The 15680-nt window shown below is 29.4% G+C and overlaps 1 protein-coding gene across 1 annotated transcript; it reads left to right on the top strand.

Moving 5' to 3' along the window:
- Positions 1-13212: 13212 nt before the first annotated feature.
- LOC129322440 (probable aldo-keto reductase 1) lies at positions 13213-15680 on the top strand (the record flags this gene model as incomplete). The annotated part of the gene is made up of 7 exons (XM_054968764.1): positions 13213-13327; positions 13527-13694; positions 13809-14015; positions 14120-14292; positions 14489-14585; positions 14875-15028; positions 15505-15680. Coding segments are annotated over exons 1-7 (1026 nt in total), but the record flags the coding sequence as incomplete, so codon positions are not given.

The following is a 15680-nucleotide window of genomic DNA, read 5'->3' as shown; positions in this document are numbered from 1 at the left end:
CTCATAGAGTAGAAGTTGTAGGATTCTCAAGAGGAATATAGGTTCTTTGGACTGACAATTTGAGCATTAATGTCAATCATATCTAATTCATACACATGGAAGTGGAATATCTCAATTATAGGAGGAAATTTCTCTTCTAGGCAATCTATGAGAACCCACAAACACATTTCAGGAAATTCTTATAGAAGACTTAGCTCAAGTAGCTCTTAACCGTAACATACCATGGCTTTTAGCTAGAGATTTCAATGCCACAATTAGTAGTAAAGAAAGAAAAGGGTCGAATCAATCATAGCTATAAGCTGTTCAAGCAATTTATCTAATGATATGGTCTTATTGATCTAGGCTATAATGGCCAAGAAAACACATGGAGGAGGGGCACTCGTATGGTCCGTTTAGAAAGGGCCCTTTATATTCAAAGTTGTCTAAATTCTCTTACTAGTTAGGTTGAACATCTGTCCAAGATAATCTCTAATCATAAGCCCATATTGCTACATTTAGGCCCCCTAACAACAACACACAAGAGGTATTAAGACTTTTAAATTTTTAGCCTCTTGGTTCTCACACCCAAACTTCCCTTCCTTAGTCAAACATTGTTGGGATACTTCTAGGAATATAATCCAAAATATTGATACTTTCTCTATTAAAGATTTTAGATAGGGAGGCACAGTGGAAGATTAAAATTTTACATTCCCTATCCTGATGTAGACTGAACAAAATTGTTTAAGTCAAGGTAGGAAGAAGAGTTACCTTTTTTTTCGTGCTTCACGTGTGTTCTCTTCAAGAGTTTAGATCTCAGGAGCTAACAACGTAGATCTGCTCCTTCTATTAATATCCATATGAACAGCTCTCTAAGTCGAACAACATGCTATCACTCCTAGCGTCTATTCTTCTTTGAACATTGGTTTTCCTTTCTCTAGGGTGTTTCATAATTTTAAAGTGTTTGGCCATCAGAACTCTTCTAACTCTTTTATTTTACATGTTCCCTTGTATATATTATATATAGATTAGGGTTTTTGCCTTCCTCTTGAAGAGCCAACTGAATTTAGATTAAATTTATCTCATAAAAAATCTATAATATCATATCTAATTTAAATTTATCTTATAAATTCAAACTATAAAACTGATATGATATTCTTTCATATCATGTTAGTTACTAAATTTAATCTATCATATAAAATTAAATTTAAAACTAACACAATATAATATATGAATATAGATATACATAGATAATTTGAAAAAATATATATACATTATATTATATATATATATTTAATTTTATATATCATATACATATACATATACATATATGAATATATATATATATATTTAAAATATGTATATATATAATTATATTTTAAATTTTATAATTCATATAAATATATATGAAAAATATTTATCAAATAAATATTCAAATATATATATATATACATATAAAATTTATTCACCCTATATTATATTCATTGAATCTAAACATATTCTAGATTCAATGAACTTGGACAATATAGCTCGAGTTGGGCTGTTCTTGTATGTGACCTATAGGCCTATATAAAGTTGGTAGTTAGCTAATTACACTATTAGTCCACAGGTTACAAGTGGCCTCTACCAAGACATTGCAACTACCTAATTCATACGAGGATTGATAATACAATGTAACCTATCATGTAATCATATCACATCCCTTTTGTCACGCAATATTTCGGTCAAGTATGAGATATGAAATTGTCATTCTTCTTTACCTAACCATTACTTTCTTGATCTTTGAGTAGACTGACTGTAGCAATGGAAAAACCCTTTTTGTTGTAGTATGGCCATATATTTCTTAATCTTACTCATTGAGGGGCTAAGTAATATCTCTCATTTAATGTGAGGGATAATTTTGATATTGACTACTCATATTTCTCTGCACGAATATCACTAAACTCAATTATAAGCTTTTATGATCACCTGGTCAAAGGTGACTTTTGACTAGGTTAAAATTTAGTGGTTATCAAGTGAGAATCCATGATGATCTCAGGTCAAAGGGCTTAGTGATATAGTTACATATGAAATAAATTTATAATTTATATCATGCAGCTTTCTCATAGTGGGTCGGTCCAATACCTTATACTCATTCAAGTGTCTATGACTTTGATTTATATTTTTATAATTAATTAAAGTCATATTAGCCTTGTTTCATCTATGGTTCCTCATAGATGACCTATCAGGAACATTTAGGACAATCATTATAGTTTGTCTAAGGATATAGTTATTGTAGTAAACATGCAATTGATATGATAAAAAGAGAAATTCATTAAATAATAATGTGCACAGTACAATGATTGGCCCTAGGGTATAACTTCCAACAGAAGCTATAAAGTGGAACATACAAATCTTTTGAAATATTAAAAGGAAGAAAAAGAGGATACTAACAAGAATCTCAAGTGTACAAAGAAAGCTTGAGTCCTCTCCCTTATCTGACTCCCTCTTAGAACTCGATCAAACCCTAAGAGAGGACTATGAAAATATTTTCTTACAAGAGGAACTTCTTTAGTTTCTTTAGCAAACTAGATCTGCTTGGGAGATCAAAACGTAACCTTACCATACTAAGGCTCTTATCCGTCAGCAATGGAATCATATCATACAGCTTTGATCTCCTCAAGGGACTTAGATTCATGATTCTCAGCAACTCTCAATCACGGCTCATGATTTCTTTAAAAATTTATATAGATTGAATGACTCAAATTTTACTCCTTATGCAGTTAAATGTGCATATCCCATACTGTTTGAAGTTCCTTATGCAAAATTAGAGAGAATGGTCTCCCTTAAAGAAGTCAAAATAGCCTCTTTTTTTTCTATGAAACTACTTAAAGCCCCTAGAGCAAATGGTATGCATGATTTTTTCTTTCAAAATTAATGGGATATAGTAGGACAAAATTTGTTTCAATATATTAAGGAGTTATGGTAGGGGAAGCCTCTTGATCAGTCCCTTAACTAGAGCCTTATCACTTGAATCCCAAAAGTTAATAAAGCCTAACAGTTGCATGAGTTTTTCCTAATTAGTCTATGTCTTGTAAAAGGATTTCTAGGTAGAAGATTTGGGACCTTTGAAAACCTCTTACATGCTGAAATTGATGAAACTGAACAACAGAAACCAGTATCAGCATTCCTTGATGCGGAAGGACATTGGAGCTAGGTTGCATATATACGGGTATGAGTATCAAATACGATACGGCATGATACAGGGATACAGCAAATTTTTCAAAATTTTAGGATATGAGTACGGCAATATATAATTTTTTTTATATAAATGTAAGTAACATGTCAACTATCAAAAGTGCATAACAATCCAAAAAAATACAAAATATTATCAAATATATCATATTTCATCATCCTCATTTTCCATTACATTATTAAGCTCTCCTATAATTTCTTGTTCTAAAATGGTTTTATCAAGTGACAAGCTTGCCATCTCAAGGCTATTGACAGCATCAAATGGCTCCATAGTGTCTCCACCAATATCCCACATTCTACTTTGCCCAATGTAATACTTTTCACTCTTCCTTGACAAGAGATGAAGATTAGTATGCACAAAAACTAAGTCTTTAGCTCTTTTAGGAGTGATCTTGTTTCTCTTTAATGAGTAAACAAAAGAGTAAGTGCTCCAATTTCTTTCACAACAAGAGGAAGAGCATGGTTGGCCTAAAAGTTTTAATGTAAGCCTCTGAAGAATAGGGGTGAAAGAACCATAATTTAACCATCACTCTTTAGATTCTAAATTCCACCTATCTTGCAAGCAATCAAATAATGAATAGAAGTCTAAACTTCCAGCAAATTTTAGGAACTTTTAGAAGACTGCCTTTCTCTCCTCAGGATCAGTAAAGTCCTTATGAAGGCACTTTACTCTCTCAGATGATATTTCATTATCTAATAAGGTGGAATTCTATTGGGAGCACCTTCAAGCCATTAGGGTGTATAACACCTATAACATTTGCAAACAAAAAGTATTAAGAACAAAACTAAATAATTAATGAATGATAAATATTGCAATAGTAATATTACTAACCTAGGATTTAATGAATGTACAAGACAATGAAGAGGAGTGTAACTTTTTGTCCATCGATCAATAATGATCCTATAAACAACAAATAAAAAGCTGAATACTCAGAAAGCTCCTTATTCTCATACTTGTAGATGGACTCCTTCACTTGTTCTATCATTGAATCCCACATTTCATAAATTAAATAAAGTATGGGCTTATTTGTGTCAGCCATTCGAAGCATGTCATATATCAGTCCAGTGAAAGAAAGTATATAATCCACCTTGTCCCACCAAGAGTCATTAAGGATCAAATTTTTCACTGTGGCTACCTTTCCAACATCATCTTCCTCGTAATCATTCCATGCTTCACTTATCACCATTGTATGAAGTAAAGTTTTAATGAGCTTGAGTCTTTTGAGCATAATAATGGTAGATGCAAAGCGAGTATCGACTATGAAAAGTAATTTTAATGGTACAAATTCATTAAAAATTACCAATCTCATCGAATGACACATGATAAATTTTCTAATAAAAACAACATCATCCTTAACCTCCTCTATCTAATGACATTCATCATACACAATCTCATTTTCCTTTGTGTTCTTTGCTGCACATATATTCTTTAATGCAAGATTAAGCATATGCACAACACATGACATTTAGAAAATAGTGGGATACTCAACGTCTATAAGTCTACCTATTGATTTGCAAACAGATACATTATCAGTGATTATTTGAACCATATTTTGAGGCTTGACCTCTTCAATCACTTGACACATCAAGTCAACTATATAATGTCTATCTTTATATCCTTTGGATCCATCAATTTCCTTTAAAAACATGGGATCCTCGTTAGATACAGCCATAAAATTAATCAAAGGCCTCCTTTAAGCATCTATCCAACCATCTGTGACTATGCTTACTCCTTTCAAAATCCAAGTTCCTTTAATTAGTTCAAATAACTTCTCTATTTGAGCTCTTTCTCTTTACAACAATAGACCCTTTAACACATTATAACTAGGAGGTTTATATCCAAGAATGATGTTGTTGGTAGCATCTTGATATGAACTAATAAAATATGGATTGCGTGCCAAATGAAAAGATAGACCACCTGTATAAAACATTCTTGCAATTTGAGCATGTAGATTTTCTCTTGCCCCTTATTGGAAGGACTTTTCTAATAGACTTACTGCCCTTCTCTTGCTTTAGTTACACTCACTTGTCATAGGATGTAAGGGAGATAAGCCTTTAGCCGAGGGTGGTAATGGCACTTGCTTTGGCTTGGTCTTATCATCAGCATCTTCTTGTAATTTTCTTATCTTAGCTAAGAAATACTCATCAACTTTTGAGCATATAGCAATTTCCTTTCCAAAAGTTTTTAACAAGTGCCACTTAACTCTAGAGTAAGAGCCATTGAATTCTTTGTTACAATAATTGCACCTCCAATATCTATTTCTACCTTCTAGTATGTCTCTATTTTTATTCACCAAGGTAACATAACACCATAAGGGAGTTCTATCTTTCTATAGCTCATGTATAGAAGAAAAATGGGCTGCTAAATTAATACTTCCCCCAGAACTACTTGCTGTAGCCATATCTAATTGAAAAAATTTAGATAAACTAAAATTAAATATGACTAAAAGCATTGAAATGCAGATTATGATTTGAGCAAAATAACATGTAATATAAAAATAAAAAGCAAGTGGGCATCGACTATAAATTCTGTGCATGAACATTGCAATCTAACATATTAAATTAATAAATAAAATTTAAATTTAAATAAGAGGAACAGAAGCACAGAACAGAGCATGAGCTTCAGTTAAAGAAAAAAAATAGGACATGTGAGCTAAAACAAATATAAATGCGAGGCACTTAGCGAGCAGTCTAAGATGAAATAAAGAGTAAGCAATAATAAAATAACAAAATCACTTCATTTTTCAATTTCAACATGAGAGTTGAGAGTTGAGACACAAGAGAGAGAGAGAGAGAGAGAGCAGACCAGTGAAAGGACGAAAGAACCTGGACTCGACGTCGATAAGCTGAGCAACTAAGAATGCACAGGAGCACGAAAGAACTAGGTGCACAGTAGCTTGTTCCAAGTGTTCGTGGAGGAGCACGATGGCACAATCTAGGACTCAGTTATAAGAGAGCGACAACCGACTGATTTTGCGAGTTGGGAGAGAATGTCAGAATCAAAGGTGAGTGTGAGGTTCAATTTGCTTATGCTTTGCAAATTAGGGCTTCAGGCAATTTTTTTTATGCGAAATGCAACGTCCCACGTCAAAGCCGTGTCAGCTGTGTCAAAGCCATGTCTTGCCGTGTCACATCGTATCGCACTATGTCACCTAAACAAAAAATGTGTTAGACACAAACGTACTCCCACGAAGCGAGTGTCTGTGTCTGTGTCCGGTGCGTATCCGACACGAATACGCCACCAAAATTAGCATATTCATGCTTCCTAGCATTGGAGGTGGAATCTCTTCAGCCACTTACTCCCACAATCCACACAACAACAGATCAAAGATACTAAGATCAAATCCACACTGTAGCACATTATAATCACACTAAATCATGCATGCTTAATTGTCTTTTTCAATAATACGATTAATTAAATTGCTTTAAATATATCTTCAAGAAAATCATATCTGGTTCCTTTTTTTTTCTTTGGCAAATATCTGATTCTTTTAACATTTTGATATTATTGCAAATATATCTTTTTGAAAAAATTACTTTTGGCATAATGTATCATATTATAATAAATAACTACATAATGGTATGGGCTAAAGTATTTTTTTTTTCCAATGTACATTTCTTCGAAAAGTGCTAAGTACCTTATAATAATAAGTGGGCTATTTTTCTTTCTAAATCATCTTCTAGAGGAGCAAAAATCTTCCTCCATTAGTGATCCATTAACAGAGGAGGACTTTTGCTCCTCTGAAAAATGATACAAGAAAAAAAATGCATCAATTATTAATATAAGGTGTTCAGTACTCTTCAAAAGAAAATAGAAGAGAAAAAAAATACACTTTAACCCTCTTAATATTGGCGTCAATAATTAAGATTTTACACATGAGAATGTGATTTTATTTTTAATACGATAATATATTTAATTAGTTTTATTTGCATTAATAGTTACAAAAAAACATGAGAACGAGCCTTTGTTTTAAAAATAAAATAAAATCAATTTAATTAAAAAAATTAAAATATATTTCCTTTGGAGTACAATATAAGTTATTGTTAACTAATTTTTACCTCCAAAAAAAGTTAATTAAAATCTTGATCTTTTTAAAAATTTTATATCTTTTCAATTATATCCTTGAGAGTAATAAATATAATATTTGACTTATTTAAAACTATCTTATTAATAACTCAATAAAGTAAGGGTGTAATATAAAAATATATATAACATCTATTTAATATATATTCTGGGCTAAGTAAAATTTCCAAAAAATGACTTATATTGTGGTAGAACATAGTATTAGGTGACACTGATTTGTGTTTAGTTTAATAACTAACGTGAAAATACAATAACTGTTGCAAATACTTCTCTCTTATCCTATTTTGGGATAGAGAGAAAAAATTAATCTTTATTCGATTTCAGGGCACTTTATTATTTTTATATGTGCATTTTTATTATTTTTTCTCATTAAATGTTGGAAAAAATTGTTGTAAAAATAATCCTTTTGTTCTTAATTAATAAAAGGTAGAGATAAAAACTTATTAAATTTTAAGATATAATTAATAAGATTTAAATTTTTTAATTCTAATAAAATATATTAAAAATAACTTTTAAATAAAATCAATGAGGGAGTAATTTTTATTTGTGTCGTTTTAAAATTGTCTGGGAAACCAAAATAGTTAGCTCATATTAGTCTGCAAAAAGAAATAAAATTTGCCTTATCATATTCCAATTACTACAGTTATATGAACTATAATAATTTCCCCCGTCAAAATATGAACTAATTTCAATGATGCACTTAATATGAACGATCCGGATTTAAAAATTTTATTTTTTTATTTTTATGCATACGTATTAAAATAAAATTATAAAATTTTAATAAATTTACTTTATCATCAATTTAAATAATACTGATTTGATTTGAATGATCTATTTAAATATTCAAAATTTTTAAAATTTTTATAAATTTATTAACTAAGTGTACTCTCAATGATCTAGATTGGCACCGTTGGGTAAATCAAATTTTCACATCCCAAAAGTACTTTCTTACTTTTGGAATGTGAAAAGCTATTTAAAATAATTTTTTGGAGGCAAAAAGACTTGGAAAAAGAACTTTTGAAATGAGATTAAAATGTGAAAAGCAAAAGCTCCGTCCAATAAGTTTTAAAAAATAAAATATTATTTGATCATATTATTCTAAATTTAATCTTTTATTCTTTTATTTAAAAATAATTAATTATGAAAAATATATTTATTATTTAAATAATAATAATTATATATCAAACTTTTAACATTATAAATTGAATAATTAATCAGATTAATTTTTAGCATTAATGTATAATAAAAATTATAAATCTTTATCACATTTTTTAAAATTACAAATTAAAAATTATAAATAATTAGATATCAAGTTTTTAACATTATAGATCAAATTTTATATTATTTAAAATCTTTATTATATTTTTAAATATTTTAAATATATTATATTTGTATAATAAAAATTATAAATCATCATAAATCAATATCTTTTTTATAGTTATATATTCAAAAGCATATTTTACTACCATAATTTAAATAACTTTCATTTTATCAAACTAACTTTTAAAAAAATATATCTAAACACAAATTCATTACAACAACTAACTTTTATTAAACTAACTTTTATCAAATAAACTTTTAACAAATTAACTTTTGGCAATTGAAAACCAAACACACACTTAATATTAAATTTTTGAAAGCTTTTAGAAATTTTTATTTTGATAAATATAATATTAAATTAAAGATAAGCTCCAAACTGATACCTTCAAAAAAAATTGTAAACTAAAAACTTTAAATTTAGATTATTCAAAAAAAATCTAAATAATTAATTTAAAAACTTTAATATTAAATTGAATAATTTAAATTAAATTTATATTGTCTAAATTAATAATAAAATAAATTTATTAATACTTTATAATTTTTATTTTAATAAAAATAAATTAAACCTTAAAATCTGAATTGTTGATATTAAAATCTAGACATCTCAGATTTTTTTGGCCTGATCAGCCTCCATCAAGTTTTGTGTATAAAGAAAATCATTTAGCGCTCCAGAGACTTTTGACTAGTCAAGAGCTTTTATCAGTTCTTCACTCATATTTATATTGGCCTGCTTCTCAATTGCCCACAAAAAGAAATCATTCAAAAGCAGCGTAAGACAAATAGGATTCAATTGCAAAGTGTTATCACTTGATAATATGTAAAATTTTAAATGTAGGTGCCCATCACTTATCACTTATCACTTATTAACTCTAAGTACTGTAACAACTGTAAGACATTTGACAATTTACCATAAATAAAATTGTTTACACCTTCTAGTTTAAAATATAAATATTTTTTCTTAATTAATATTGATTTAAAATCTAAGTAACTTAATATATGTAAAAAAAATTCTCACTTTACCCATTATATTTATGATTAATAAGTATCATAAATCTTAAACTAATGCATGAATAGTATCTTGAATTTTAAACTTTTAAAATATACTAAAATTTTCTCAACTTATACATTTAAGTGTTTAAAACTTCACTGTTAAATTAAAAAAATGATAATTACTTTTATAGTTTTTGGAGCCTCATCGCGTGCTGACATGATACTCATTTTAACTTTTAAAAATAAAAATTGTTTTTTTAACTTAATGATAACATTTTAAATGCTCAAAATTTAAAACTTAAAAGGTATTTTTTATATTTTTTTAAAAGTAAGGATTCAAAATACCATTCTCCTAATAATTTAAAATATAAGATATTCATTAATTTTTTATTTATCTAAATTTTTGCATAAATTGATCACTCGTTCGTCATGAAGCAAAAGATTAAAAAAAAAAAAAAACAACACATATTTTTATTATAATGAGGCAGCTACTTGCGTGGGTCAGAGTGTGGATACAGTCAAAAGAAAATGCGATGTCATGGTTCCCTTTTTAACAAAGCGAAACTTGATGGGCAAGTTAGGAACAAAGAAGATTCGTCGCTAAGCATTAAACAACAAGCTCCAAAGTAGTTTCATCGTGCTCCGTCAAACACTTGGATTCTCTCTCTCTGTTTTTTTTTTTTTTTAAATAAAATTGGATTCTCTCTCTTGCCTTGTCTTGGAACCATCTTGACTGCTCAACATAGTGATATAATCTGTGCCATTAATTTAATATTTTTATTTTATATTTTTAAAAAATAATTATAAAAATTATAAAAAAGTTCTAATAAATGTTTTTTTACTAATTTAATCTATATTTAATTTAAAGGGTATAATTTAATATTAAAACTTTTATATTTTTATATATTAACTATTTAGATGTATTTTATACAGTCCAAATTTAAATTTTCTAACTTGCAATTTTTTTAAAAAAATATTTTTAAAAAATTATAATTAAAAGATTAAATATTCTATTTTTTTAATGTTGTATTCATGAAAATAAAAAATAAAAACTTTGAATTCGGACCTTGCAGATATACGTTTAATATTGAATATGGACTATCCAAAATACATGTCGATAGTCAATTTAAAAAATTATAATATTAAATTAGATCGCTTAAATTAAATTAGTACTATCCAAATTAATGATGAATCTATTTATAAAAATTAGAGGTTTTTATTTTAATAATTATAAGTATAAACTAAAATTAAAATTAAAAATTAACAAATCTGGGCCATCCAAATTAATTTGGATGGCCCAGATTTTATTGATGGATGAGGATCGAAGACGGACCTGTCTTGTCTTCACTCTGCCCTCCCTTGCTAATGTTAACATCCCTTAATAGGATTGACATTAATTAAAATGCACATCGCTTGCAGTAATTAAGTTTAATCTCCATGAGTTTTCACATCGCTTGTAGTAATTAAGTTTAATCTCCATGAGTTTTCGTATCCAAGGATAGGTTAGGAAAAAAAAAGAATTGAAAAAAATATCAATTAAGTCTCAAAATAGTAAAGTAATGACAGTTAAGTTATTGATAATTTTTAAAAAAATAAAATTGTAAATATTAATTTAAACAATTATAATTTATAGATAAAATTTTTTATTACAATGTGAGAATTATATTTAATATTTAAATATTTATGTATAATTTTCTTGGCCAAATATTTATAATTGAAACTTATAAATTTGTAATTATTTAAATGGATATTTGCAACTTATTTTTTTCAAAAAAATTTGTCGATAATTTAACTCTCATTAATTCTTTGTTCTAAGATCTAAATGTCATTCTTTCTAAAAAATACTTTTATAGATCCTCATTTGGTGCTCATCAAGCTTATGGGCACTAAGAGCCCATCCTAGCCCTTCATTTTGGCATGAAATAATTCATTATATTTATTTTAAATTGATTTTTAGATATTTTTTATATTGTCTATATTAAAATAAAAACTATAAAAATAATATTAAATATGGATTGTTTAAAGTAAAAATTGAAAAATTGTTAATATTAAATTTGAATATACATTCAAAATATATTTGGATAGTCCATTAGTAAAATTATAAAATGTTTAAAGTTAAATTAGATTGTCCAGATTAAATATGTACTGTCATGATTTGTAATTGATAGATTTATTAAAAAAAATTACAATTTGTGTGAATTCTTATCTTTTTCCACATATAAATGCTTATTTTGATAAATAAAAAATTAAATTTTGATAGTTCAGATCTCATGAGTTGATGGATATCATGGTGTTTTATTTTCCTAATGAGCATCTAGATATATTTTAGACAATCCATACTTAATACCAATTTTTCTTATAATTTTTATATTAAAAATATTTTAAATTCAATTTAAAATGCACGTCATGAATTATTTTATAACAAAATAAAAGATTAGGATGAGCTTTCCAATGATAAGGTGGGTGCTCATCAGGATGAGGATCCATACTTGTATTTATATTTTTTTTCTGGCTAAAATATATAAAATTTTTTAAATTTTAAGACAATTATATATAACTTTCCTCACCTTTAAAAATTTAAAACTAACCATCCTAACCTTTAATTTTTGCATTTCAAAATCTCCTATTATTAATTATATTATTTTTTCACGAGGGTTATAATATTATTCAACTAAAAAATATTATTAAACAAAAATATTATATCATATAACTATTTATAATAAATTTCTTATATTTTTTAAATAGTTGAGGCATTGGTAACAAAAAAAATTATTATTAATGTATAAAATTTTAAATATTTATGTTTATATTAGTTTTATCCATTTTTTTGTTAATTTTATTTTTTTAAAAGATAAATCTTTATTTATATTTTCATGATAGATTTATGTAATGTACATGGCTAAAATATTTAAAATTTTAAATATTATCATGTTAGATTAATTTATCTTTTAATACTAAAAAACTATGCATCATTGAAAACCACAAAAAAAAGATAAAACTAACACAAAAGTAAATATTTAAACTTTTATATGGTGATAACAATATTTTTTTTTGTTATTATCAATGTTTCAACTATCTAAAAAATATGAGAAATTAATTAGCCATAGTTTACAATATAATATCTTGTTTAATAATATTTTTTAGTTGAATGATATTTTAACCCTCATAAAAAAATATAATAAACAATAAGGGATTTTGAAAAATAAAATTAAATGTTAAAAGGATTAATTTTAAAATTTTAAAAATAATGTGTATTATATGTAACTGTTTTAAAGTTTAAAAATGTTTTATGCGTTTTAGCCTTTTTTTTTTATATAAAAATTATGCGCGTTAACTTGTTCAAGAGGTGATTAAGGTTAAGCGGCCATTTGTTAAAAGTTTTACAGGTATATATAACTGCCCCTGTATTCATGATCTAAGCTTCATTAACAAAGAAGCTGGGAGATTATCGTGCTTGATTGATTTCAAACAGTAATTTTGCGAGAATGTGGGGCGGCTAAGATTTGTTTATTGTATTTCCCCCCTGTCTGACATATTCAATGACGATTTCCCGATTGACTATGGACCCTGCACCCAACACCATCGATTCCAGCCCTGCTATATATACACCCGCATATACATCGCCTCAGCATCCACATCGTGATACTGAATTACTGAAATCCATTCTCTGCAATGGCGGCGCCTCACATGCCTCGCGTCAATCTTGGTACCCTAGGCTTTGAGGTATCTGCTATTTCTTCTCTTCGCTTGTTGCTGTCCCCTCTAAATAATATATTTGAGTATCTGTTTGTAAGTCGTCTGCCTGTGCTTCCTCTCTTAAGGCTTCACTCATTCCTCGTACAGACTTCAATCTTGCTCTTCTATGAATACTACTACTCTCTGTCTATGTCGATGACGGATGAGCGTGCTCCCCTCTTTACAGGTTTCCAAGTTAGGATTTGGCTGTATGGGCCTTACTGGAGTCTATAACGCTCCTGTCCCTGAAGAGGTCGGAATATCCATTATCAAGTATGCGTTCAGTCAAGGGATTACGTTCTTTGATACGTCCGACTTTTATGGAGCCAATACCAACGAAGTTTTGGTAGGAAAGGTGACCGTGATCAATCCTTGCGGCTATTATCCCTGTTTTTACATTGCATGTGTCCTGCTGCGCTAAATCCGGTCTTTGGATTTGTTTAATTTTTAACGTTTTACTGTTGAGTAGGCCATAAAGGAGTTACCCAGAGAAAACATCCAGCTGGCAACGAAGTTTGGTATTACCGCAGATGCAAATTTATCTAATATTCAGATCAAAGGTACGCCAGAATATGTGCGTTCATGTTGTGAAGCCAGCTTGAAAAGGCTTGGTGTGGAATACATTGATCTTTATTATCAGCATAGGGTGGACAAGTCAGTGCCAATAGAGGACACGGTTAGCGATTTCTTCCTCCACAATATCCTGTAAATTTTTGTATTAAAATGGCGTGTTACAGCAGTATACGTTACTCAAGAGTCTGTTGCTGTGTTGCATTATAGGTAGGGGAACTCAAGAAACTGGTGGAAGAAGGAAAAATTAAATATATTGGGTTGTCCGAAGCTAGTCCTGATACAATTAGGAGAGCACACGCGGTTCATCCCATAACAGCTGTGCAAATAGAGTGGTCCCTGTGGACTCGGGACATTGAAGAGGAGATAGTTCCGCTCTGTAGGTTAGTTCTCCACTTTCTGTCTAGGTTCTGAAATCACTACTCTCTCACAACCCTGAGAATTCATTACAATAGCCTAAAGCCTTGAAGCGAATGTTAAGGACCAAAACATATATAGTCACTGATGTGTGCATGTTTGCCTCTCGAACCAATGGCTCTGGTAATGTGAGTTCACTTTCTCGATGGATTTTTCTTGTAGAGAGCTTGGTATTGGAATAGTGCCGTATAGCCCTCTTGGTCGTGGCTTTTTTGGTGGCCGTGGAGTTGTGGAAACCGTGCCTGCAGATAGCTTCCTGGTACAGAATAGAACAATGTTTTGCATTTGCTTTTTAATTCCTAGTTTAGTTGAAACATTAGTTAAGTTGTGTCCTTTTTCCATTAATAAAATATTTTTATTTTATTACTTAGATATGCCATTTAGTTCATTAAGATGGCCAGCGCTATATATTCTTTAAAGAACATTGGTGCAAGTAATAAACCCCGCACTGTTCTCCCACTATTGCTAAATTTAAGCTTTGAAAGAGGAAAACATTTTATTATTCAAGAGCCAAGGCTGTCTGATGGTTACGTTGTTTCACACATTAGAGCTCGCATCCCCGCTTCCAGTCAGAGAATTTGGAGAAGAACAAGAAAATATATGATCGAATAGAAACCGTTGCTAGGAAGCATCAGTGCACTCCTGCTCAGCTAGCATTAGCATGGGTACTCCAACAAGGCAATGACGTTGTGCCTATCCCTGGTGAGTGGCTGGCTCCCTAATGCCTACATTCCTATTTAAACTCGCTACTCTGAATCCGGCAATTAAGGCTTGTTATTTTGTTGTCTGAACAAACCAATATACATGCATCGTGTCTGTCTGTCTGTGGGCGTTCTTGTGTCTTTCTAAAACAAGACAATGTAGTAATGTACTTTATCAATAAAGGTTTCTTTCAAGATTGTTGCTGAAAAAACATGATTCGTAATTGTGCTTAGATCACTCTGCAAGCTTTGAGTTTGAAAAAAAGAAGAAGCATAGTTTCATATTTCATCACGTTGAAATTATATGTCAAATATTTAGCGATCATATCAGTACCGGATGTCCGTATGCTATTAATATTTCAAATATTCAAATTCGTTGTTGCGCCAATTTCTTTTTCGTCCCTTAGTCGAGTTGTTATCTTGATATTTGTCCATCTCTGTTGTATTACATGAATTTTCTGGACCTTTATTTTTCAGGAACAACAAAGATTAAGAACCTAGATCAAAATTTGGGTGCCTTAGCGGTGAAACTTTCAAATGGGGACCTCCAAGAAATTTCTGAGTGTGTCCCCATTGATGAAGTAGCAGGTAATCAATACTTTAAGAGCTGGGACCATTTCAGCTGGAGGTTCGCTAACACGCCCTCGAAAGAG

The sequence above is a fragment of the Prosopis cineraria genome, unplaced genomic scaffold, assembly GCF_029017545.1.
Source record: "Prosopis cineraria cultivar Desert tree isolate PC_DT_omini unplaced genomic scaffold, ASM2901754v1 PC10, whole genome shotgun sequence".
NCBI lineage: Eukaryota > Viridiplantae > Streptophyta > Magnoliopsida > Fabales > Fabaceae > Prosopis > Prosopis cineraria.
This window is presented reverse-complemented; position numbering and strand designations above follow the sequence as displayed.